Source organism: Caloenas nicobarica, chromosome Z (assembly GCF_036013445.1).
Source record: "Caloenas nicobarica isolate bCalNic1 chromosome Z, bCalNic1.hap1, whole genome shotgun sequence".
NCBI lineage: Eukaryota > Metazoa > Chordata > Aves > Columbiformes > Columbidae > Caloenas > Caloenas nicobarica.
The window spans coordinates 92,490,331-92,511,941 of NC_088284.1; the positions used below are offsets into that span (position 1 = coordinate 92,490,331).

The following is a 21,611-nucleotide window of genomic DNA, read 5'->3' on the forward strand; positions in this document are numbered from 1 at the left end:
AGGGCCGGGCTGTGGGGGAGCCTCGGGGGCTCGCAGGAAGGGGAAGGAGCGCTGTGAGGTGGGGAAGCGCTCAGACTCTTCATGACACCCGCTCCATAGCTGGCGGTGAGCAGCTGCAGTTCGTTTGGGTCACCGCCCCAAGGGTTGTGACCCTCACTTTGGCCCCATGTGTGGAGCACTAAGGTGAAGTATGGTAGTCTGAGGAAAAGATTGGCTTTTAGGAGGGACACGAAAAGCAAAGGGGCTTCAAAACTGAGCAGACCCCCGTGTGGCCTGTAGAGTTTGGAGTAAGTCTGTAGTAAACTGTTTCTGAAAGCAGATACAGGAGAGGCCTTTGCTTACAAGAGCTGGTAAACATTCTTTGTAAGTGTGAGTCAGTGGTCTGTCCTGTGCCTGCAACTCCTACTCGTGTCCCTCATTCTGCCATCTTGAATGTGCATTTTCCGTGTGCTGGCAAACAGAATTGAGACTATGGAAAAGACCCTTTGATTCACACCCATCTTGGAGATGTGTTTTGTCCTCTTCTTCCTTCCTCCCCCCACCCCCCCCTTTTTTTTTCAAATCTTCTTTAAAAGTGTGAGAGCTTTTTTGCCATTTCTTGGCTGGGGATTTTGAGAGGCCTGTCCCAGCTGACAGCCAGCGAGCTGGTGGATTAATGCAGAACAGCATAAAGGAGTGTTGTGCCAGGGGTTTCCAGTCTCTTAGAATGACCGTGACATCTGCTGTTATTTTTATTTACATTATCGAGCAATTGGAATTAATGCAGCCAGTCAAAGAATAAATGATGTATAGAGAGTGGAGATCTGAAGGGCCTGGAAGATTAAATGTTGTCTATAACGAAGACTGCTCAAGGGTGGGAATCATAAATCCAAATTATTTAAATGGAACTTGCATAATCACAGATTGTTGATTCCCCACTTGAGGTATGAAAGCCGTTTTATACTGGTGTGCAGTGTTCGAAACTTCTTGGAGCTGATGGAGAGTGGTGGTTATTTAGCTGGGTTAAGCACTTAGTGCAGATAATTACTACTTGAATAGCAACAACTTGATAGTATTCCTGACAGATGCTTCTGCTGCCGCTACTGGAGCCCAAGCCTGAGAACTCCTGCTTTTCATTACTGACATTAAAAGCATGTGAAAGCATGGTGGCAAAATTAACCAGCTCTGTTAGATTTATTGGTGTGATTTCTAAATTCTAGATTTATTAGTGTGAAGGAAAAAGTGGCAATGGCATGGGGGGCACGGGGACAGGAATTGGCAGAAGTGGTGCAGCAGACTTTCTGTGAAAAGGAGTGCAAAAGGGGCATTGACAGATTTCTTGTTTGAAGTTCTAAAACCTGTCTTCCCTGTGTTCACAGGCAGTTTTGATTACATGTTCTGTATTCTGCCAGTATTGTGAAATGTTTTCTGTTTTAAATTTGAAACATTTCTCAGGAATATTTGAAGTTTTACAGCTTCTGTGGAATAAAAATATTTTTAAAATTTTTGATTCACAGATGACAGCATACAGTAATTAAGTAAACTTGAATCCTATTTGCAAAGCACTCTAAAAGATTTTTTTCATGTGTTACTAATGAGATGCTGGAGTACAAAAGAAGTGTCACCTTTGACTTATCTCTGTAGGTAAAGAAGATAGCTTTGCTTTGTTATTTTATCACTGGATTTGGCCTTTCTTGAGTTTTATAAACTCTGAAGTTGATTTGGTATTTTACCATTTGTTTCAGTGAATTTAAGATTTTTGACTCAAAATATTTTCTGTGGTATTTTTTTAGTGAGCTCTTTGCTGTTTAAAGGTGTCCTTAAGCAAAATTAAGAGCTGTGAAACTTCTGAACAAAAACACATAAAGAAAACATGTCTAATGCCTGGAGTTGGTACTAAATGGAAAACATTTAAATTAACCAGAGTATTTTTAAAACTCGTGTATACGCTAAATAGTTTAGAAATAATCTCTGGTCCTGATGTTTCAGAACAAACCCGTTAACAACATTAAGGAGGTGGGCCCATACTCCAGTTATCCAGGTGAGCAATTTCCATGTAGGTTAAAAAGCAAATCTGATTTGCTTGTAAATTAAAGTAATTGTTGGGGGTTTTTAGATAATAGAATAATTCTGTTTTGTAAAAAATGACAGAATCTGATCATAAGACAGATTGTATTTTTCCATCAGAACAGAAACAGTCTGAGAAAAAAAATACATAGTCTGCAGTTCTATAAAAGGATCTTAGCATTATTCTTAGAAATTAAATAATTTAACATAAACTTGATCTGGATCTTCACTCTTGCCCACCTTTTTCCTCCTGACATGTCAGAGTCATGTAAAGGTTGTTTAAAGGGATTTTTTGGTCATAAGTAATAGGAACCATATTTTCTCAGGAGAGGGAGTCTCTTTTATTCTCTTTTTGAAGAAGAATTAAGGATGCAGGCAAGAGGTATAAAAGAAATAAAAAGTAGAAATTAAGTATTGGCACTTATAGCTAATAAACTTTCTGTTGCTCATACAGGTTAAATTTTGGTAGTTCCAGTTTCACAGTTCCTTGTGCTGCCTTTTACAGATTAAGAGACTTCACATTTGATCTAAAAATGTTCAACTCGGCAGACATGGTCTTTTCATTGGATAATTTATTTTATGAAAGACCAGATACAAGACAAAGGTAAATCTTTATTGTTAAATATATACAATTGTTTTCCAGGATTTTCCACACTCTGAATTCCACCTAGCAGAATGGGTTTTTTGTAACTCACTTTTCTGTCTGTCTACAGAAATGTGGGGCTAGAAATTTCCAGGTTCGTAACCCGTAGTTTGTAATGTTTCTCCAAGCATACTGAGGTTTGAATGATGCAGGTATATCTTAGGGCTGTAAGAAATAGGGGTTAGCAGAAATTTTGCCTCTTAAATTTTCTGTGATTAAAAATCACATGAATTAAATAATGTTTTTAGCAGGAGAAACAGTAGGTTATTTAGATGTTGTGGAAGGTGATTAAATAATGCTTTTACCTTACATTTGCGTGTTAAAAATAGGTATCCAGAAAATAAAGAGCCCAAGATTTGCTGGCTTGCACCTGCTCCAGCTATTGCTGAAATTCCAGCTGCAGAGGAGTTACAGAGGGAACTGGAAAAAAACGCAGCCAGCACTCATATGGGTAAAACAGAATAGAATCACAGGGTCATTTAGTCTGGAAAACACCTTTAGGATCATTAAGTCCAACCATAAACCTAACACTGCCAAGTCCCACTAAGCCGTAGTGTCTGACATTTATTTTGAATGGCTTAATAAATAATCAGCTTGACAGATAATTCCTCCTCTCTCTTTTAATGCTGTGAAATATGAAATATTCTAGGCAATCAAATATAGACAAAGGATGTATTTTAGTTGAGAGTGATGGTCTTACATATGTTTGGGCTATTGGTGGTCCTCTTTGGGCATACACAGGCTACAGGTTAACTGTCCAGAAGTGGGCAAGGTAAGAACTGTGATCAGAATTTCAGCTACTCCACATTGTTCTGTGAAGCACTGTAACACGGTGGGAAGCAGCTGTAAGAGCATGATGCAGCACATGGATCTCATGACCTGGCTTCCACCTAAGGAACAGAGAATTTATATGAGCCTAACTTTCATCCCTTTTGGTGCTTTTTTCAAATTGCCGTTCAAGTAGCCAAATTTGAATCTGGCCATTAATTGCTGCTAAGTGGAGTATTCCTTCCATCTAGACATTCAGGATCACCTTAAGGAAATTTATTTTAAAGAATTTGGTTACTTTATCTCTGTCGACTAGATTTCTGCATTTCTTAGCTGCTGTGCTGATTTATGATATTCTCCATTTAGGCATTATATTGTTAAGACAGAAGGGGTTTTTATACTTTATCCAAGAGCAGTTCAGTGAAGAAACACTCATTCAAATAAGTTGCCTGGTGTTTGTAGAATTAGAACTGTCGAGGTTATGTCACAAACAGCCCACTGTAATTTTAAGTTTCTAGATGGATAACACTGAAATGAATAGTCTGTGGAATAGAGCTCTTCTGTCATCTTGTTACATTCAGTTGCTTATTTATGCTTTTGCCTTCCTTTTGCTGACAGCAATGCTTGTATGGTCAGACAGATCAGGTCACCAATCCTACTGAGAACTAACCCTGCAAAATGTGATAATTAACCAAGATGACTATGAAACCAGCCTGTCACTGACATCATTACGAATTTGGACTGTTGAGATTGCAGGGTTGATCTCACAGCTGTTTGTAGTAGGAACTTCAAGCTCGGTCATTGTGTAATGTTTTTTAAAATACAGTCTTTATTGTGGGACAAGGTGAAGAGTTTCTATCTTACAAACTACTTTGTAGTTCTGAGGAATAGTTTTGCTCCATTACTTTTGTGTAGGAAGCATAGAAAGTGACCCTATTTTTATAACCTTTTAATTGACAAGAGATGCATTGCATTCATCAGCATGAGTCATGAAATACACACTAAAGTTCTTGTAATAAGTTAGAAGTATCAGTTCATGTAATAGATGTGAATTTGGCTGATTCTATGTGGAAGATATTAAATAAAATGACTATGAATAAGAATATGAATATTTATTGTTTTGTAGGAGGGAGAAAGCACCATAAGTTTATACAACCATGTAAGAGTAACACTGAGGAAGTAAATGATAATTCACCAGGCCCTGTTCATTTCGGAATAGCTTCTGAAAAAGAAGTGCTCCAGTTAAGCGCAGGAGAAAGAGAGAATATTAGTTTTCCTCATGAAAGTCTGAAAATGGTTTCATTGTTTCTCACTTCTGACCAAGAAAAATCTAAAACAGAATTAAGGGCTTCTCATCAACCTGGTGCAAATTTTTCACAAAATAAACTATTAAGTAATTTTCCAGAAAACAGTGATGATGAGAGTGCCCATTCAACATTCAGAAAAAGGTACGTGTCTAGTAAATTCTGATAATTTATCAACTCTCGGAATCATATTATTATTTTGGATACATTTGTTAAAGTGCAGAGTTTGGGATCATTCAATTGAAGGTACTTTACCAGTGCTCCAGACACAAATTCTTTTCAGTATAAGAAAAAAGATGTTTTCTTTTGGCAATATTTTAGTACTGTAATTAAATATGTCCCGAACTCGCCTCTTTTGTGAGAACAGTAAGGAATAATGTTGCTTTAATTTTAAAGAAATTGTTAAAGGGGTTTCAAAATACTATTTTGAGTTCTTTATCCACATGGTAACGAGCAAGAAGGCCAAGATCACTTGCTTTTCAGAGCTGAGGTCAGCCAGCCAGGAATACCTGGAGCAGTTCTCAACATTATTTCAGTGCTGCCTGGAAAGAGAGGTTTTACAGATAAACTCCTCTTCTATGCCCAGCTGTTCTCATTCCTCAGAACTTGTATGGCTGTATTGTTTTTAATTATGCAGAGATTGACAGGCTGCTATTGGAAACCAGAGCCCATCTGGACAGGCAGTTTATTCTTTCAGGTTCTTTCTGGAATGAAAGTAAAGTTAAAATGTGTCTTGAAAGGAGTCTTCAGGTAGAAGAGTGTCAGATGAAATAAAGTTGAATGCAAACTTTTCTTATGATTGTGTTTTACTCGTTCCGCTTCTAATACAAACATACATATATTTCAAGTATTAGAGAAACTGTGTAACATTACAACAAATTAATGAAAATCCTGTATCTTTTGCAGCTTATTTAAAGCATCTTGTTACACATACAAAAATACAGAATTTAAAGATAGTTCTGTGGAGGTCAAAGAAATTGATATTTACTTAAATACAAGTGAAAACATGAAAGAAGTGAGAAAAGAAGGTTTATGGAGAAACAATCATCATTCTCCAATAACTAAAGACTCAGATTTTACTCTTCATAGGGTAAATGATGGGGACATTGCATTTAAAAATGGAATTAAAATGGAATCATTTTCTAATGCTTCAGAGATTCTGGATATAACAGGTAATTATTGTTGCTCTCTTTCAAGAATAGTAGTCAACTGTATGTCTTTGGTATATAATAACATTGTGTTCGTATGGGGTTTGTTTTGTTTTGTTTTTTAATACATGTGGCTTATTCCTAGGTTTTAAGCATTTTGCGGCAGGGACTCATTGCGTCTGTAGAATGTATGATACCTTGTGTACCTGGCTAACTGCTGCACAAATGCAGAGTAGAAAAATAGTTGTAGCAGAAAATTGTAGGGCAGAGCTGTGGCTTAGGATGGGATTTGGAGACTGGTCAGGAATGGAATTCCGATTGCCTTCTGAGCAGCAGTGCCTAGATTTGTGGATGAGAGGAGAGCAGTAGACGTCGGGTTTTTTTTTTTTTTATTTCAGCAAGGCTTTTAATTGAATCATAGAATAGTTGAGAAACACTATCTTCCATGACATTCTTGTATCCAAGTTAAGACATCAGGAATGGATGGACAACTGCATGGGTAAAAAAAAATGATTGGATAGTCAAGCTCAGAGGGTGGTGGTTGATGGGTCACACTCTGCCCACATGCCCACCATAGGTGGAGTACTGCAGGGGTCTGTCCTGGAGGAGGGGGCTGCTAGGGATCTCATGAAATTCAGCAGGAACGAATGCAAAGTCCTTCCCTGAGGAAGGAGAAGAACCCCTGGAGTTCCCCTAGGATGGACTGATGGGGGGCAGCTCTGCAGAAAAGTGCCTGGGGGCTGGCGAACAGTTCACTGAATGTGAATAATGAAGGCCCACAGCATCCTAGGCTTTGTTAACAGGAACAAAGCCAGAAAGTTGAGGGAAATTATTATCTCGCTCTTCTTGGCACTTTTGAGACCACATCTACGTACTGCACCAGGTTTTGAGCCTCTGGTACACGCAAGACATCCTTAAACTGGAGTGAGTTCAGCAAAGATGGTCCACCAAGATGGTCCTTTCAAATGATTAGCTTGTGACCTCCCTATCCTATCCTGTCAGCTCCTTCTGTATCACCTGGACCTTCTTGTAGCCTTGCAGCTCCTCACAAAACATGTAGCTTGGAGTCAGGAAGATATTTTCATTTTTATTGGTTGAAAATAAATCTGATTTTATAAATTTACTACTTTTATTTGTTTAGGAACTACAGTAAGAAAATTGGAAAATTTGAGGGCTGTTACAGAAATACGTATCCTTGGATTTGCTGTATCTGGTTTGATGATTTTATTACAATGTTTTTAAATTTACAGAATTATAGTGTTTAATTTGTAGCCATAAGAACTCATGCACTACACCGTAATAGTTACGATTTGTAACACTATGCTGGGAATCAAATGATAAATAGATGTTTACCTTTTGCACTTCTAAAGCTCGAATGAAAATAAGACAACTTATGGATCATTCATTGCTAGGCAAATTTATTCTTATTTCAAACATTCAAATTTTATCCTCAAAACTTTATTTTTAAAATGTAAAATTTTTAGTTTGCATAATATGTATTTCAGGCCAGATTTTATATGCAAAGACACATATACACATATATCCCCATTCGCTTTATATAAAGAAAAAGTGAATTAGTATTTAGGCTTGTTAAGAAAACGGAATCTTACTTTTTGTCCCAATTTATCAGGAGAAAATAAATTTCACATATTCCTTATAGATCTGTGTTTATGTTGTAGTGTTCATACAGTATATTTCCATTCTTTAAGCAGATTTTACAATAATTTTCTTTCTTCTTGTCCCTGCCTTGAACCCATAACATAATTAACCATCCATCTATATCTGTCAAACCTTTTATTTGCCTTTTTTAACACTTTTTTTTCAATATTTTATTTCTAATAACCTGTCAAATGTTAGGTTAAATAACAGGAAGAGGGAATGTCTAAATTTAGGCAACTTAAATTCATGTGAATAGCTTTCAGGACTGTCATAATTTCCAAAATGAATAAGGACTCAGTTATTCTGGGGCCTCAGCAGTTCATTGTTCCTGTTCCTGTTGGTGTTATGTCTGACTGCATGTGCACCCTGATCGTATGGTTACCATCGGTCTGCTTGAGTGGCTTCAATGCAAGTCCAGACAAGGATCAACTCACTCATTTGGATATGTAATGTAACAATACTATTACTCATATTTTAGATAAGAATGTAGTTGTCTGAAGAATACACAATATTGGCAATTGAAAATATCTTTATTGTCAGCACTAAGAGATTGTAGGTGAATTTCTTCGCTACTGTTATGACTATGCAATATTGTGCTAATTAATTTGCGTTATATTACAAGTATAAAGTGACTTTTATAAAAGTGACTGTTGACACTTTAGATATGCTGACAGCAGTGCTCTGCTTGCTCTTCTATTTGGTTTGCAGTGTAGAAAAAAGGTTTTGTCCTTTGCAGTTTCGCGTTCCATAATTTTATGCCATTCCATGGAGCCTGTGCCAGGGAGGAAGTTCTTGATTATTGGTAATAATCCTGGGATCTCTCAAACAGGTAGTGGGTTTTTTGGTGAAGTAGAAGGTAGAGCATACCAAGAATCTAAATAAAGCTACTGAATAGTTTAATAGGTTACTTTTTGATATATTTTTTACAAGCCTGTATCAGTGTAAGATTGCGTATGTTTTAAGCTTGCGTTTAAATTACAAGGAAGAGATGCATTTACAGTTCTAAATAAATTTTATAATTTTCACTTGATTGTTTTCATTTCCTTAATGCTGTCAAGCAACCCAATTTAGAAGCATTTTTAAGGAGTTCCCGTATTTTAACTATGCACAGTCTAAAGCTTTGGATGACGTAAGTATGAAACGTTAGTTGCAGCTGCAAGGAGTATTTTGTAGATAAATTTAAATGGTACTTCTATATTCAGAACTTAAAAGGGTTTAGAAAACTGTAATATATCTAGATCCTCTTCCTGGAATAGTTGAGCAGAGTTGTACTTAGCTGGGAAAAGAGACCAGAACTTATTTTTAAAATGTTTTCTCAGTTTTAAATATGTTTGTGTGAAGATGTGAATTGTATGCATATTTATGGCTACAGATTAGTAATAATTTTTAATGACTTTCACAGGGAGATTAAGAAAAGCAGAACTTTGGAGAAGGTTGTGCTTTTGGAGAAGTGATGTTTGTCTGTGCCTTTTTTATCAGCTATGCTCTTTCTTTAGAACTCAAAACTTATTTTGAAAGCAACCAATTCAAGAAAGATTTTATTATAGATATTGCAGAGAGGAGATACAGGTTCCATCAGAGTCTTCAACACAGCATTTGAGATTTTTATTCAACTCTAGGGGAAATGCCAGTGTCATTCACAAACACTTCTAAGCATGTTTTTAAAGCTACTTCGGATGTTGCAGATGTTCTTGTTTGAATTTCTTAACCACTAAGTAAAGTTTTATTAAGAGAAAAATTTAAGAATGGTGCTTATATGAGCAGAATAATCTTGGATTTAAATTACAAGGGCTGTATTTTTTCCTTTTTTTTTTTCCTTACATTTTTAATTCTTTGCATAGATTTGGGGTATTTTTCCTTACTTCCAAATTTGTGTTTATTTTCTGATGAGAGTTATACATCATATTGGCCTGTAAAATAACTGCAGCTGTAAGCAAGATTTACTTTCATGAAAGTTATGAAAACAGAGTTCTCAAGGCAATCAGGGCAGTAGTTTAAAAAAAAAAAGAGTGTTGTGTTGTTTGGGGTTTTTTTTAACGGCTCATAGATTTGTACTCCTAAATATAAACTTCTTTGTAGGGTACCAGGAAGGACAAGGTTTGCTTATCACTCATGTATAAGACATGACATGTTGTTAAAAAAATTAAGAGAAATTGTCGTAAGGAAAAGATGATGGTCTTGTGGTTTTGGTGTGTTTTGTTGTTGTTTTTTGTTTGTTTTAATTCGTTAAGCCTGCAAAATTCAACTTGGTAGAAGCTCTCTGCTTCCAAGAAATGAGTTGTAAGCATTCACCTTGGTAGAATTTCTCTGATTCACAGTTAATGTTACAAAGGATTATTTAACAAAAATCAGGGAAAATTTTGTATTCATACAGCATTCGTATTTCATTGATTTTTGTGAGCATTGGAAAACTGGGAATAGTAGGTGAAGAGCCCAGGTAATTCCTGAAACTATTCAGCAGGTACTGCCAGTGTCAGTCCTTGCAACAGCTCTTTATAAATCAAGTACTAGGTGATTCCCATTCATCCTTGTGAGCTCGTAACAGTCATAGAATAGTTTTAGAGCATAAACAGCTAGCCAGAAAGGACACAAAAATGAGAATAGTATAATCCGTCAGGAATTGGGAGGGAAAGAGAGAAATGAAGCTGCACGGAGCGTGCTGCGTGGAGGCAGTATGGGTGAGTGACACTGCGGAGGAGTAGGGAGGAGGGCAGAGTCAACCTGGTCAGAGAAACATGAGGGAACCCAACATGGACATACCTGGTTTCTGAGATAGAGGAGCAGAGTGTCCGGGAAGGGAGGGAGGAAGGAAGCGCAGTCATGCAAAACCTACTTTTGTCATTATTGAAAACTTAACAGTCTGTTAAAATTACATATATTCGACAATGTTGGAATTTTAAATGCAGATTGAATTACAGAAGGAAAACAAATTGCACTTTGAATTTCAGCCTGTCATCTTTGTGATGAGCCTATGTTTGGTTGCAGTTGGACATTGGCAGTGATTCTGTGTTAATGTCATCTAAGGCTAGATACTGGGGTTTTCATTTGTCACAGAATGATGAACTTCATTACACAATAACCTTAGATGAACAGTATCTCATTTACATTTCTGTGGCAGGTGTGTAGCAGAAAATGTTATTTCTTTTGCTATAACTTCAATTTCACCTATAATACAAAATCTTTTAGAGGACTATATATATTAGTGTAATAATAATTTCCTTGTGTCATTTTCCCCTAGACAGTGCTTTTGGAATGCATGAATTACATACAATGCGTAGCTGTGCTGTATTTACTACTTTGGAATTCTTTTCTAGCTTCTTTATACAGACAGGAATTTTGTGATTTGTGCTCCAACTGGCTCTGGAAAAACTGTAATGTTTGAGCTAGCTATTACCAGATTACTCATGGAAGCCTCACTGCCTTGGATAAATATTAAAGTTGTTTACAGTAAGTATTATGCAGCTTTAAATGTTTTGGTGACAGCAGTAGAAAATGTCATTCTGTAAATGTGGAACTCTGGAGCGATTGCTTTAATAATATTAAAATTAAATATTTTAAGAAATTGTGACCTACATCATTCTTTAAGAAGTCGTTTCTTTTAGGGTTTATTTGTGATACCATTTTAACTACTATTAGTATTTAACAGCAATGTGTAATTGTAATGTTCAGCATTGCCTGTATAAATAAAAACTAAAAAAATCTCAAAGTGTTTGTACTCTAAGAACACAAGATGTACATGGAAAGGGAAGGGGAAGCAAAGGAAACAAACAAAATCCTCGTGGCAGAGCCAGAAATCACGCACTATCTTTTGTATGCCTTTCTGTTGCTCTGAGGATCAAATTTTCCAATATTCACTTTCCTGGCATGTTCTTGTGCTGTTGCTTTCCGTCTACTAGTTCAGAGGCAAAAGAGCTCTGATCTAAATGAGTTTAACTGATCTGTATAGGAACTAATGGGAATACTTAAAGATAGTCACAGCTATTACACTTTTTTTCTTTCCCTCCTGGAGAATTGAGTTCGTATCACGTAAATCAGATTAAATTGGTGTCTTTGTCCAAGTTTTAATTAATTCATACAGTGATATATTTGTCAGTCTTGCTATTAATGGTTAATCTTTATATTTTCAAAAGTTTCAGACTATTTATTTTCTTTTTATTCCAGTGTGTACTAATCCTTACAATAAAGCTAGTGTTGATTTAGAGTTTACTGTGTAATGTAAACAGATCTTGGTTATGAACAGGCATCCCAGCAGATTGAAGTGGAGCATTTCAGTGTACTGTAACGGTTTTGATTGCCGTGGTAGGATTGATGCAGTTTGGCTGGTTGGAACTTTCAGTAAGGAAGCAGATACCTGCTGGTGGAATTAGATATGCTGACCTTTACAGGTTCGACAATGATGGAGAAGGAGACATGAGTTTTCCAAATGTTGGAAGAGATGTGTTAATCAGCTTTAAGACATGCTTAGGAATGGTGAGCAAAGCTCCAGGAGCAATCACTAGCTTCTTGCATTCCTGCATAGTGAAATAGTCTTACTTTTGCAATTTCGTGAATTAGTTGCTGGCAGGTCAATCAGTTTTCTGGAGCTAGTGATTCCACTGGCATTATAGACCACTGATACACTTACAAGATTTTACAACTCTTTCTGAAGCAGAGGTGCTGTTTTCAGATCATGTGTAGACCACTTTTTCTTTCGCTTAAATCACTGCATTTTCCATATAGATTACCCATCCAATAGAGACTGACATGTGTTGCTAGTATCAGTCCTTGTAGAGAATTACTTCTGATTTCTAGAAATCAACCTGCATCTGCAGAAATATAGTGTGTGTCCTCAGGATATTCATGAGGACCATCATCCGAACTGCTACCTGCCGTGTTAGCTGCTCAGTATGACCATGACTAAACTTAACTGTACATTTGGTTTAGATAGATTTTGGGTTCTTCTGGTATTCTCTCTCTTGCTCGTGGATGGTTTTTCATTTATAACCCCTTTTCTCTCTGAATACAGAGTGCTCAAATCATTCTCAACTGGAAAAAGGTTGTTATTTGTAAGATCTTCCATTAGAAAAGGTGTGATTCCTGTGGTTTCTTCTGTCTGTGAGAAAAAAAATTGATAGCTGAATGATTGTTTCCATGTGGGACTGAGGAAAAAAATCAGGATTAAGAGAGGGCGTAAATAGCCTTAATTAAAGGTTTCTGTTTGTGATAGGGAAAAACTGGAGGCCAAAGCTCAATATTGATCTGTGCACATGGAATAGGATAATAGGATAATAACACCAGTTACAAATTTTATGTTTCTGGGAGCAAAGATGAAAATTAGGGAAATTAAATTAAAGAAGGCATCTTAAACATATATGCAATTAGCATCTTTATCAATACAGTTGAAGATTTGGGTTTCCTGATATAACTGATTATTTTGTGTTATTTTTAGTGGCACCAATAAAAGCTCTATGCAGTCAGCGTTTCGATGATTGGAAAGAAAAATTTGGACCTATAGGACTCAGCTGCAAGGAGCTGACAGGAGATACAGTGATGGATGATTTATTTGAAATACATCATGCTGATATTATTATTACTACACCTGTAGGTTTCAGTCCCAATTCTTACAAAACCTAAAATAAGCAGACATTAGTAGACTACTAATTGTGTGCTACTAAGACTGCTCCTTTTTTTTTGTAATAAGTAGTAATTTTATGATCGTTAGGCTTTCCTGCATACTGCTGTGCATACTGTTAGTTCATATAAACAACAGTAATATAATCATGTGCCAGATGAAACATAAGCAGCATTAGCCTGAATTATTTTAACTGATTTTATTTAAAGACTTATTAAAGTTTAGGCATGTCTGCCTGTACTGTATTCTGGCATGTGTTGGCCTTTGAAACATCTTTCACATTCTGTTGTTTTGTTGTGTTCTGGTTTTTTTCTCCTAGGAAAAATGGGATAGCATGACTAGAAGGTGGAGGGACAACTCTATAGTCCAGCTTGTACGACTATTTCTCATTGATGAAGTAAGAAAATTAATGTTTTATATGCACTGGTTTTGTTCTTGAAGATAAAAAGAAAACTTAGAAAATATAACATTTATTTAACACATATAGATTGGAGAAATATTTAGCAAATCTTTTAAAATTCCTAATAGGTACATGTTATAAAGGATGAAGGCCGTGGTGCAACATTAGAAGTTGTAGTTAGTCGGATGAAGACTGTTCAGTCTTCTCTTTGGCGTCTTTTAGAGAATCATGACACTGTTCCTCCCTTGAGATTTGTAGCTGTTTCTGCAACAATCCCAAATGCTGAAGATGTAAGATTTACATTTTAACTCTATTTTAATTAATGTAGTTGTATTTTATAAAATTTGCTTGGAGTTACAAATGCGAATTGATAACAAAGTTGTCATTTTGAAGCTGTCAACCTAAGCCAGCTGTCAGGTTGATGTTAATGTAGCAAATTACCTGCAACCATATGAAAGTATCAGCCAAGTATGGACATGCTTCAGTTTTAGATTGCTGTTCGTGATTTTTGTCTCAGTACAAATCACAACAGACTTAACGTTTCAGTCTGAATTATATTGGTCCTGTAGAAAGCAGAACTTCACCTGTGATTTTAATGATAAAAGCAATGTCAAATGTGTTAATAGTTTACATATGACGAAAGCTAAGTTAATTATTGTGTGATGCAGTTAGAGAAGAGAGTGATTAAAAGCATGAATTTATCATTTCTGTTCTATTTCTTCTTTTTTAAAGATTGCAGAATGGCTTTCAGATAGTAAGATGCCTGCTGTATGTCTGAAAATAGATGAGGATCAACGACCAGTGAAGCTGCGCAAAATTGTTCTTGGTTTTCCTTGCAGTGATAATCAGACAGAATTCAAATTTGACTTAACTCTTAACTACAAGATAGCGACTATTATACAAACATACTCGGAACAAAAACCAGCACTTGTGGTACAGCAGCTTTTTTTTCTCACATTCACAATGGTTTCTTTCTTGAAAGTATTATTGCAAAAAAATATTTTCTTATTTATAGTTTTGTGCCACAAGAAAAGGAGTACAGCAGGCTGCTTCTGTTCTTGCAAAAGATGCTAAGTTTCTACTGAGTATAGAACAGAAACAAAGGTATTTTTATGTTTGAGTTGTTAATAAGTGTTTGTGTGTTTTAGTAAACCTGCGACATCTGTGAAGAAAGCTGTTGAGTTAATACAATTTCTAGCAGAGGAGTGTCTACAACAAAATCATTATCACAGTTGACATTCTTTTCAATAAAACGGAACTGGGAAGTTCTATTTGCTTCTCAGATTTTTAGGGTACTTTTCACAACATTTAAGTTGTTTCTAAAAGCTGCTTTCTAAACATACAAATGTTAATTCCTATGGACCTGTAAGGCCATATAGTGCAACGATTAAGCATATGAACAGTTCAATTGGATGTGGTCTTACTGGTGTTTTAGGTTAAGCCAGAAGTCGTCTTTGCATTATCAGATACCTTTAATAAATGCAGCCCTGACCTATATTCATAATTTACTTCTGGGTTGCTTAGTCATGGCAGCTGCAGAAGCTACTTCCTGATTGGGATCTCTAACATGGTCGTCTTTGCCTTACGTGAACAGCACATCTAGATTGTAGGTCATGACGTGAAAAGATGACTGGGCTGGAGAGGCTGCAACAGCTGCCCCAGAGACTCAGCTTGATTGCTTTGCGAAGATGGGAAAGGTGGCAGTTGAAAATACCCAAAGAATGTATATTTAAAAAGTTGTTTTAAGACTATGTCCTTTTGATAGTCAAACGTAGTTGAAAACTAAGAACATCCTTAGAAGTGCAAATGCAATAGAACTATGGGAAAGTATGTAAAAAATGTACATGTCAAGGAATACATCTTACAGTCTCTAGTAAGGTAATTGTGTATCTAGTTTCATGTGAAGCTTTATTTTTGCATTTTAAGAACATACTTGCATCTTCATATGTTCCACTTACATTAGTGAATCTGGTGATTTTTGAAGTATTCTTTTCTTTTTTGTGTGTGTGTTGCATAGACTACAGAGGTCTGCAAATTCATTGAAAGATGCCAAACTGAGAGGTAAATATAACCTACTACTCCTCTGCTCTGTGAATGAATACTTGCTTGAGTATGCTTAGTCAAGTGATGGCTATAATTATGTCATTTTCAGATCTTTTAATGTATGGTGTGGCTTATCATCATGCGGGTATGGAGGTATCTGACAGAAAAATAATTGAAGGAGCTTTTACTGTAGGAGACTTACCAGTACTTTGTAAGTAAATTTAACTTTGAAGGTCAAAATGTTGTTAATGTATTCTAAGAAGACTGCAGTTTGGAAGCGGTAATATTTTATGATTCTATAGTTTGTTTAATCATTGGAATTATTTTCTGAAAGCTAGACAAAGATGTGTTTGTGTTCCATGTGCACTTTTACCCTGTGAATATACATATGCACTGGTATCAAAGACCATGGAACTTTTCTTCTTTTCAACATACACGGAGGTCATCCTCCCTCATATGGCTGTACAGGTCTGGCCATGTTAATTTCCTTTTCATACGACTCAGCCATCCTCTTGAGGTGGAACTCTGCTAGTGTGTCTTCACATTTTCTTTGTGTCCTTTGCAGCAGTGGCTTCCCTGAGGGTAATCTTTCACATTTATGCTTAGATGGGCATGATACTGTTTTCAAACTCTCATGCAAGGTGCTTTGAAGGGTGGGGAGGTTCCTAAGAAATACACTGTCCACTGTTATCTGAATTGGGAAGGTATCTGTTTGAGACGTGATGGTCTCATCTCGTCTAGATTTCCTTTTTCTGTAAAAAAGATTCAGACCCTATGGGGAATTGTCTGTGTGGTTCATGTACAACACTGAAAGATTCATGGATCTTTTCTTTCCTGTACAATGGTCATGACTCTCTTTGAAAATTTTAGGGAGATGCCCTTACTTTGATCTGGCAGCCTTGCTAGTGTTGCAATGTCCATGGCAGTAAAAAGCCTCCACATCACTGTAGACTACTCTGCTTTGGCTGCCTGGTGCACTGTGTATGGCTTTGCCAACTGCAGTGCCGGTTCTGAAATCTCAGGAGACGGTGGTTCTACAGTTGCTCTTTGGAAAGATAACTTTGAAACCCTGTGTCACAGCTGAGCACAATGTGAACCTGCATATGGACTACTACTGAAAGAGTGCAAACTCGCTTATTTGTATGAATATTTCAGAATCATCTGAGATACTAGAATTACATTTCTACAACTGAGGGGAAACTGAGAGAGTAAGGGGCATATTCCACTTTCTATGTCTGTGAGCATGATGGGGGTAGGGTTTTAACACACCTTTCACAGATATTGCAGAGGGGAAAAGTTCTTTGGTCTTGGAGTGTATGTGTACTCACAAGCATGTGTGTATATATGTTTGCACACACACATACATGGGACTGAAGCTCTGCACTGGTAAGTAACCTTTCTTTGCAACCTTTTAATGGTTAGGTCATTTTGCTTTGACAAATTTCCCATTTTGCATACCATCATAATATGAAAACCAATAATATTCTAACAAGATGGTGTAGTTATGCCTTTAGATAGAGTTTGTCTTTCCTGATGCACCTATAATTACTAATTTCAGTTCTTCTTTCATTTCGAAAAAGAATTGGAAAATTCATTAATATTTTATTTTCCTGGTGAAATAGTTATGTCAGTTGGCCAGTATAGCTGGCTTTCCATGTTCAGTTCCTGCCACCCTATATATTTGTTAAAGAAAGTGAATTAGAAAACATGAGTGTGAGATAATCTGTCACAAACTTGACTGGTGTTTTTCCTGTGTGAATGTGTATTGGTAAAGTATTGTGATAATGTTGGTGGTGATTCTGGTTTGGTACCGTGGTTATAAACAATGCTAATGACTGGTGATTTAAAAAAAAATCAAAGATATTGATAAGTACAAAGCTGAAGTCATGTCTGTATTCAAATATCGATGAAGAAATATGAATAATGTTTCTTCAGTGTGTATGTTGTATTGAAAGTGGATTGTATTCTGGATTATCTCCACGTTACGGAATGTATGCAAATACATATCTGTAATCTACATCTAATCCTTTTGTGGTGCAGAACACCCACTGACTTCACTAGAAGATAAGAGCTCTTAGGAATCAAGAGCTTATTTGTTGCTTGTTTAATGTTTGCCAGACATTTCAGTGGTGTTCATCTTGCAATTAGTATACTTTAATCTAATGTAGTTACTACTAGCACCCTTGCAATGGGAGTCAATCTACCTGCACATCTGGTGGTTATAAAATCCACGATGCACTATGTTGGAGGAGTGTTCCAAGAATACAGTGAAACTGATATTCTGCAAATGATTGGGAGAGCAGGAAGGCCTCAAGTAAGTTAATGCTCTGTTATATTGATACTATCTATAGGCAGATCAGTAGAAACTATTCTTGGCAAAGAATCTACAATGCCAAAAATTTTACTGCAACATTTGGGTTTTAAAGGGTGTTATTAATAGTTAAATTATTCCTGAGTAACTTTTTAACCGAGAAAAAAATCTGCTTGCTTTTGTATGGTCCACTAAAAAGTACTGTTTCACCTTGCTGTGGAAAAAGATCTGAAAGTTACTTTTGGATTATGTAAGGAATGGGACTTAGTGAGAAAGTAGGAAGCTGGCATACAACTTATAAATTACATGATAAAAATTCTGGAATATTGACTAGTATAGAGAGCAATGTGCTTTTTTTCTCATAACATCAGAACAAGAAAACATCTAGTTAAGTTAGAAGTAGAATACAGAGAGAGAGTCAGAAACATTGCCTTCAAAACCTGTAATTCATTTCCACAAGAGGTTGCTGATGTCAAGAATGTGATGTTTTAAAAAGGGTTGAGACATTGCTTTGGCTGTAAAAGGGAAGGGGGGATAGATTTAAAAATTGTTATTTTAATTATACCTCTTTAAAGTCTCAGAATCATTTATGTTAAATCTTATGCTTTTAAGTCTTTTTAATTTTTAGAAAGCCTAATATGGGAGATAGGTTAGCCCATGTCTGTCTCCAGAGGCTGCTTATATTAGCCACTGTGATATATTTTGTACATGAGAGCATTCATCTGGACCTAAGATCTAAACTAGTATGGAAATTCCTATATTCGTAACTTTCTTAACTGATTTTTTTTTTCCTAGAGATTGTAATTCAGTAAGATTTTTAAAGTTTTTACTCAGAATCCTAAGCCACTTTAACTTACTGAGTCAAGACCTAAAACATTTACCAAGATCTGCCTTTCAGTATTGCATACACTTACATGATCTAAAAAATTCAGAAGTCAAGAAACTTCTCATACAAAAACCAATAAATCAATCTAATAATATTTTTTTCCATTACAAAACAAAATAATCTAAGTGAGGTGGCTTGAGACTAGATGATGAAGATTATAAAAAATTACTATAAAACCTTGACTGTTCATTCAAGACTTTCTAATGTTTGGGGATTACAAATGAGAATTCGTGTCAGTAATTTTCTATGGTTGTGGTTAGAAATCCTTTCCTTAGCTGTGGACCTTGCAAGGAGGTCAATAACAGTTCACATTTGTGTTGGTTCTTGACGTGTCTCTGTTATATGTACATTAGCACATACAGGCTGGTGCACAGACCTGCATGCCAGCAATGGCTGGAATGCCGAGTCCTGCTTGCTACTCAAAGGATTTAGAACTTGCCTCTTATGTTAGAGAGGCCTTGGCATTCAACAGCCGTTTCAACAAGGATTTTAAGAAAACAGTTTTCATTATTTCAACAGATATGTGATGCATACTTAACTGGAATGATTTTTTTTTGGAGAGCTAGAGAGCAGTTTTTGTTTGTGGTTTTATTTTTCAGTTTGATACTACAGCTACAGCAGTTATTATGACTCGTTGGAGTACAAGGGAGAAGTATATACAGATGTTAAATGGTGCTGACATAATAGAGAGCAGGTAACCAAGTATTTTTATAAGACTAGACAGATAGTAGCAATGTTCCATAGTTTCTACAGAATGTATTTTTTCAGGTGGGTTTTGGGGTGTTTTATTGGTCTATTTAAAAGAAATTTTAAAAAATATTAAGGAAAATGAAGCCAAGCTATTCAGAAGTAAACAGCCTCTGTTTTATCAGCTAAAAACATCCTTAGAACATCTTAATCATAACAAAAAAAAAAAAGTTGTAGATTCCTGCTGGAAAACTGAAGAGACTGAAATGGTACATATTGCAAAGACAAAAAGCTAGAAGTGAACCCAGATCCTGTCTCTGAATTTTTAGATGGTAAGAGTCTGGAAAATACCAGAATTTGGAATTCACTTGATGTGAACAGAATATGAAGAGAAATATGTAGGAAAGCTAAGGCATGAAAGGGTAAACCAGGAATGCACATGTAATTTTGTTAAGGTTCAATTTTTCAAATATATTCAAAATACTAACACTGTAACTTTTAAATGTATGTGGCTTCGTTTTCTAAATAATTGTGAAACTTCGCAGTTGACAGAGTTTTTTTAAATTTTTGCTTACTGGACATTAAGCCATAATAAACAAGTTAAATTGTTCATTATTTACATATTCTTTACTGTTTTCAGAAAATTGTTGTGGCTCTGGGGGAGGGGTTTGTTTTGTTTGTTTGTTTTTTCCCAAAAAATAGGTTTAGCACTTTCTGTGTTACTAATTGGTAAATGTACTTACCTTTTTTTTGTTTGTTTTGATAGCTTGCACAGGCATCTTGTTGAGCACTTAAATGCAGAAATAGTGCTACGTACTGTCACAGATGTTACTGTGGCTTTGGAATGGATACGATCAACATTCTTATACATTAGAGCCTTAAAAAATCCAACGCATTATGGTTTGTTGTTTTGTTTGTTTGTTTTTTATTTGATCTAAATTATGACACTAAGATGTATTAGATCCATGTTATTTGTTTATTTCGTTTTATTGCAGACTATTACTTCGTAAGGGGTTGAAAACAAGATGTGTAATATGGCCTGTAATATTTTTAGGAACAACAGTTTTGGTTTAATTTAATTTAATACAAGTAGTAGGAGTTTCAGCATGGTATAACATTTAAAAACTGTGAAGATGCCATTTACAGCTTCATCACGATCTACTTGATCTTAATATACTGGACCATGTATTAATGCAGTGTCAAGCCATAAGGTACTTTTCAGCACTGAATCTGTAATCTGCTGCTGAAAAAGAAAAAATGTCTAATATTTCATAGTTATTCTAAAACACTATTTCAGTAATCTTAATGTTGGTGTTTTCAATTTATCTTGTCCAGAACAGCCTCTCAGACCCAGCCCTGATCACATCTTTGTTTCTGGTCACTTGCTCTATACCTGATCATGAAGTCCTTGGGCATTTGCTGGTGACAATTTTTTTCAAGGATTTATAGATGGGACAGGAACATAGACCATCTAGTACTTGAATGGATGTTACGATTTAGGTTGCCTCCTGTATTCTAAAATAGGAAAACTACACGTGAATTTGCTCCCTGACATTTCTGCAACTTTTAGGTCTCTGATATTTTACATGAGAGAATATCTGCAGCTTTTACCTTTGCACATCTGTTCTAACAGCCACTTATTGATACTTACATACTTACACTATGTAAGGCTTTTGACTTGTTCCCAGTATAATAAATATTTACAAATTTTTCACTTTAGTGTATTGGTCTGGCTCACAAAAATCAGCAAATCAGTTTTGATGGGTAATCATATCGAGGAGGAAGTATATAATTGTATTAGGTTAAAAAGCTTTTTGTCTTTTCATGAAGGTTTTTCATCTGGCTTGGATAAAATTGGAATTGAAGCAAAATTACAAGGTAAGTGGCTTTTAAATTTTTTTCAGTAAATTGTTACATTTTAGGGCAGGTTGATCCAGGTTTTTATATATCTCCATTAATTTCAATAGATCCATTACAGAACAAATGTAATTTACTATGTTGTGCTATTTATTTTATTTAATTTTTAATTACTTTTGAAACATTATCTGTACACTTTGACTGGTGGAAAAGTTTTTCTTGTATGGAGGAAAAAAATTAAATGCCTT

The 21,611-nt window shown here is 35.8% G+C and overlaps 1 protein-coding gene across 1 annotated transcript in view; it reads left to right on the forward strand.

The window, feature by feature from the left end:
* The first annotated feature begins 2,579 nt into the window (after positions 1–2,579).
* HFM1 (helicase for meiosis 1) overlaps positions 2,580–21,611 on the forward strand; it is a 35,324-nt gene continuing 16,292 nt past the window's right edge. The window contains exons 1-18 of the mRNA XM_065656913.1: positions 2,580–2,650; positions 3,019–3,140; positions 4,584–4,905; positions 5,668–5,933; positions 7,051–7,098; positions 8,627–8,697; positions 10,883–11,015; positions 12,997–13,148; positions 13,499–13,576; positions 13,708–13,869; positions 14,312–14,512; positions 14,595–14,683; positions 15,597–15,640; positions 15,732–15,833; positions 17,791–17,936; positions 19,419–19,513; positions 20,273–20,406; positions 21,337–21,384. Of these exons, the coding sequence (XP_065512985.1) occupies positions 2,580–2,650; positions 3,019–3,140; positions 4,584–4,905; positions 5,668–5,933; positions 7,051–7,098; positions 8,627–8,697; positions 10,883–11,015; positions 12,997–13,148; positions 13,499–13,576; positions 13,708–13,869; positions 14,312–14,512; positions 14,595–14,683; positions 15,597–15,640; positions 15,732–15,833; positions 17,791–17,936; positions 19,419–19,513; positions 20,273–20,406; positions 21,337–21,384 (2,284 nt within the window). The remainder of the gene's footprint in view (positions 2,651–3,018; positions 3,141–4,583; positions 4,906–5,667; positions 5,934–7,050; positions 7,099–8,626; positions 8,698–10,882; positions 11,016–12,996; positions 13,149–13,498; positions 13,577–13,707; positions 13,870–14,311; positions 14,513–14,594; positions 14,684–15,596; positions 15,641–15,731; positions 15,834–17,790; positions 17,937–19,418; positions 19,514–20,272; positions 20,407–21,336; positions 21,385–21,611) is intronic.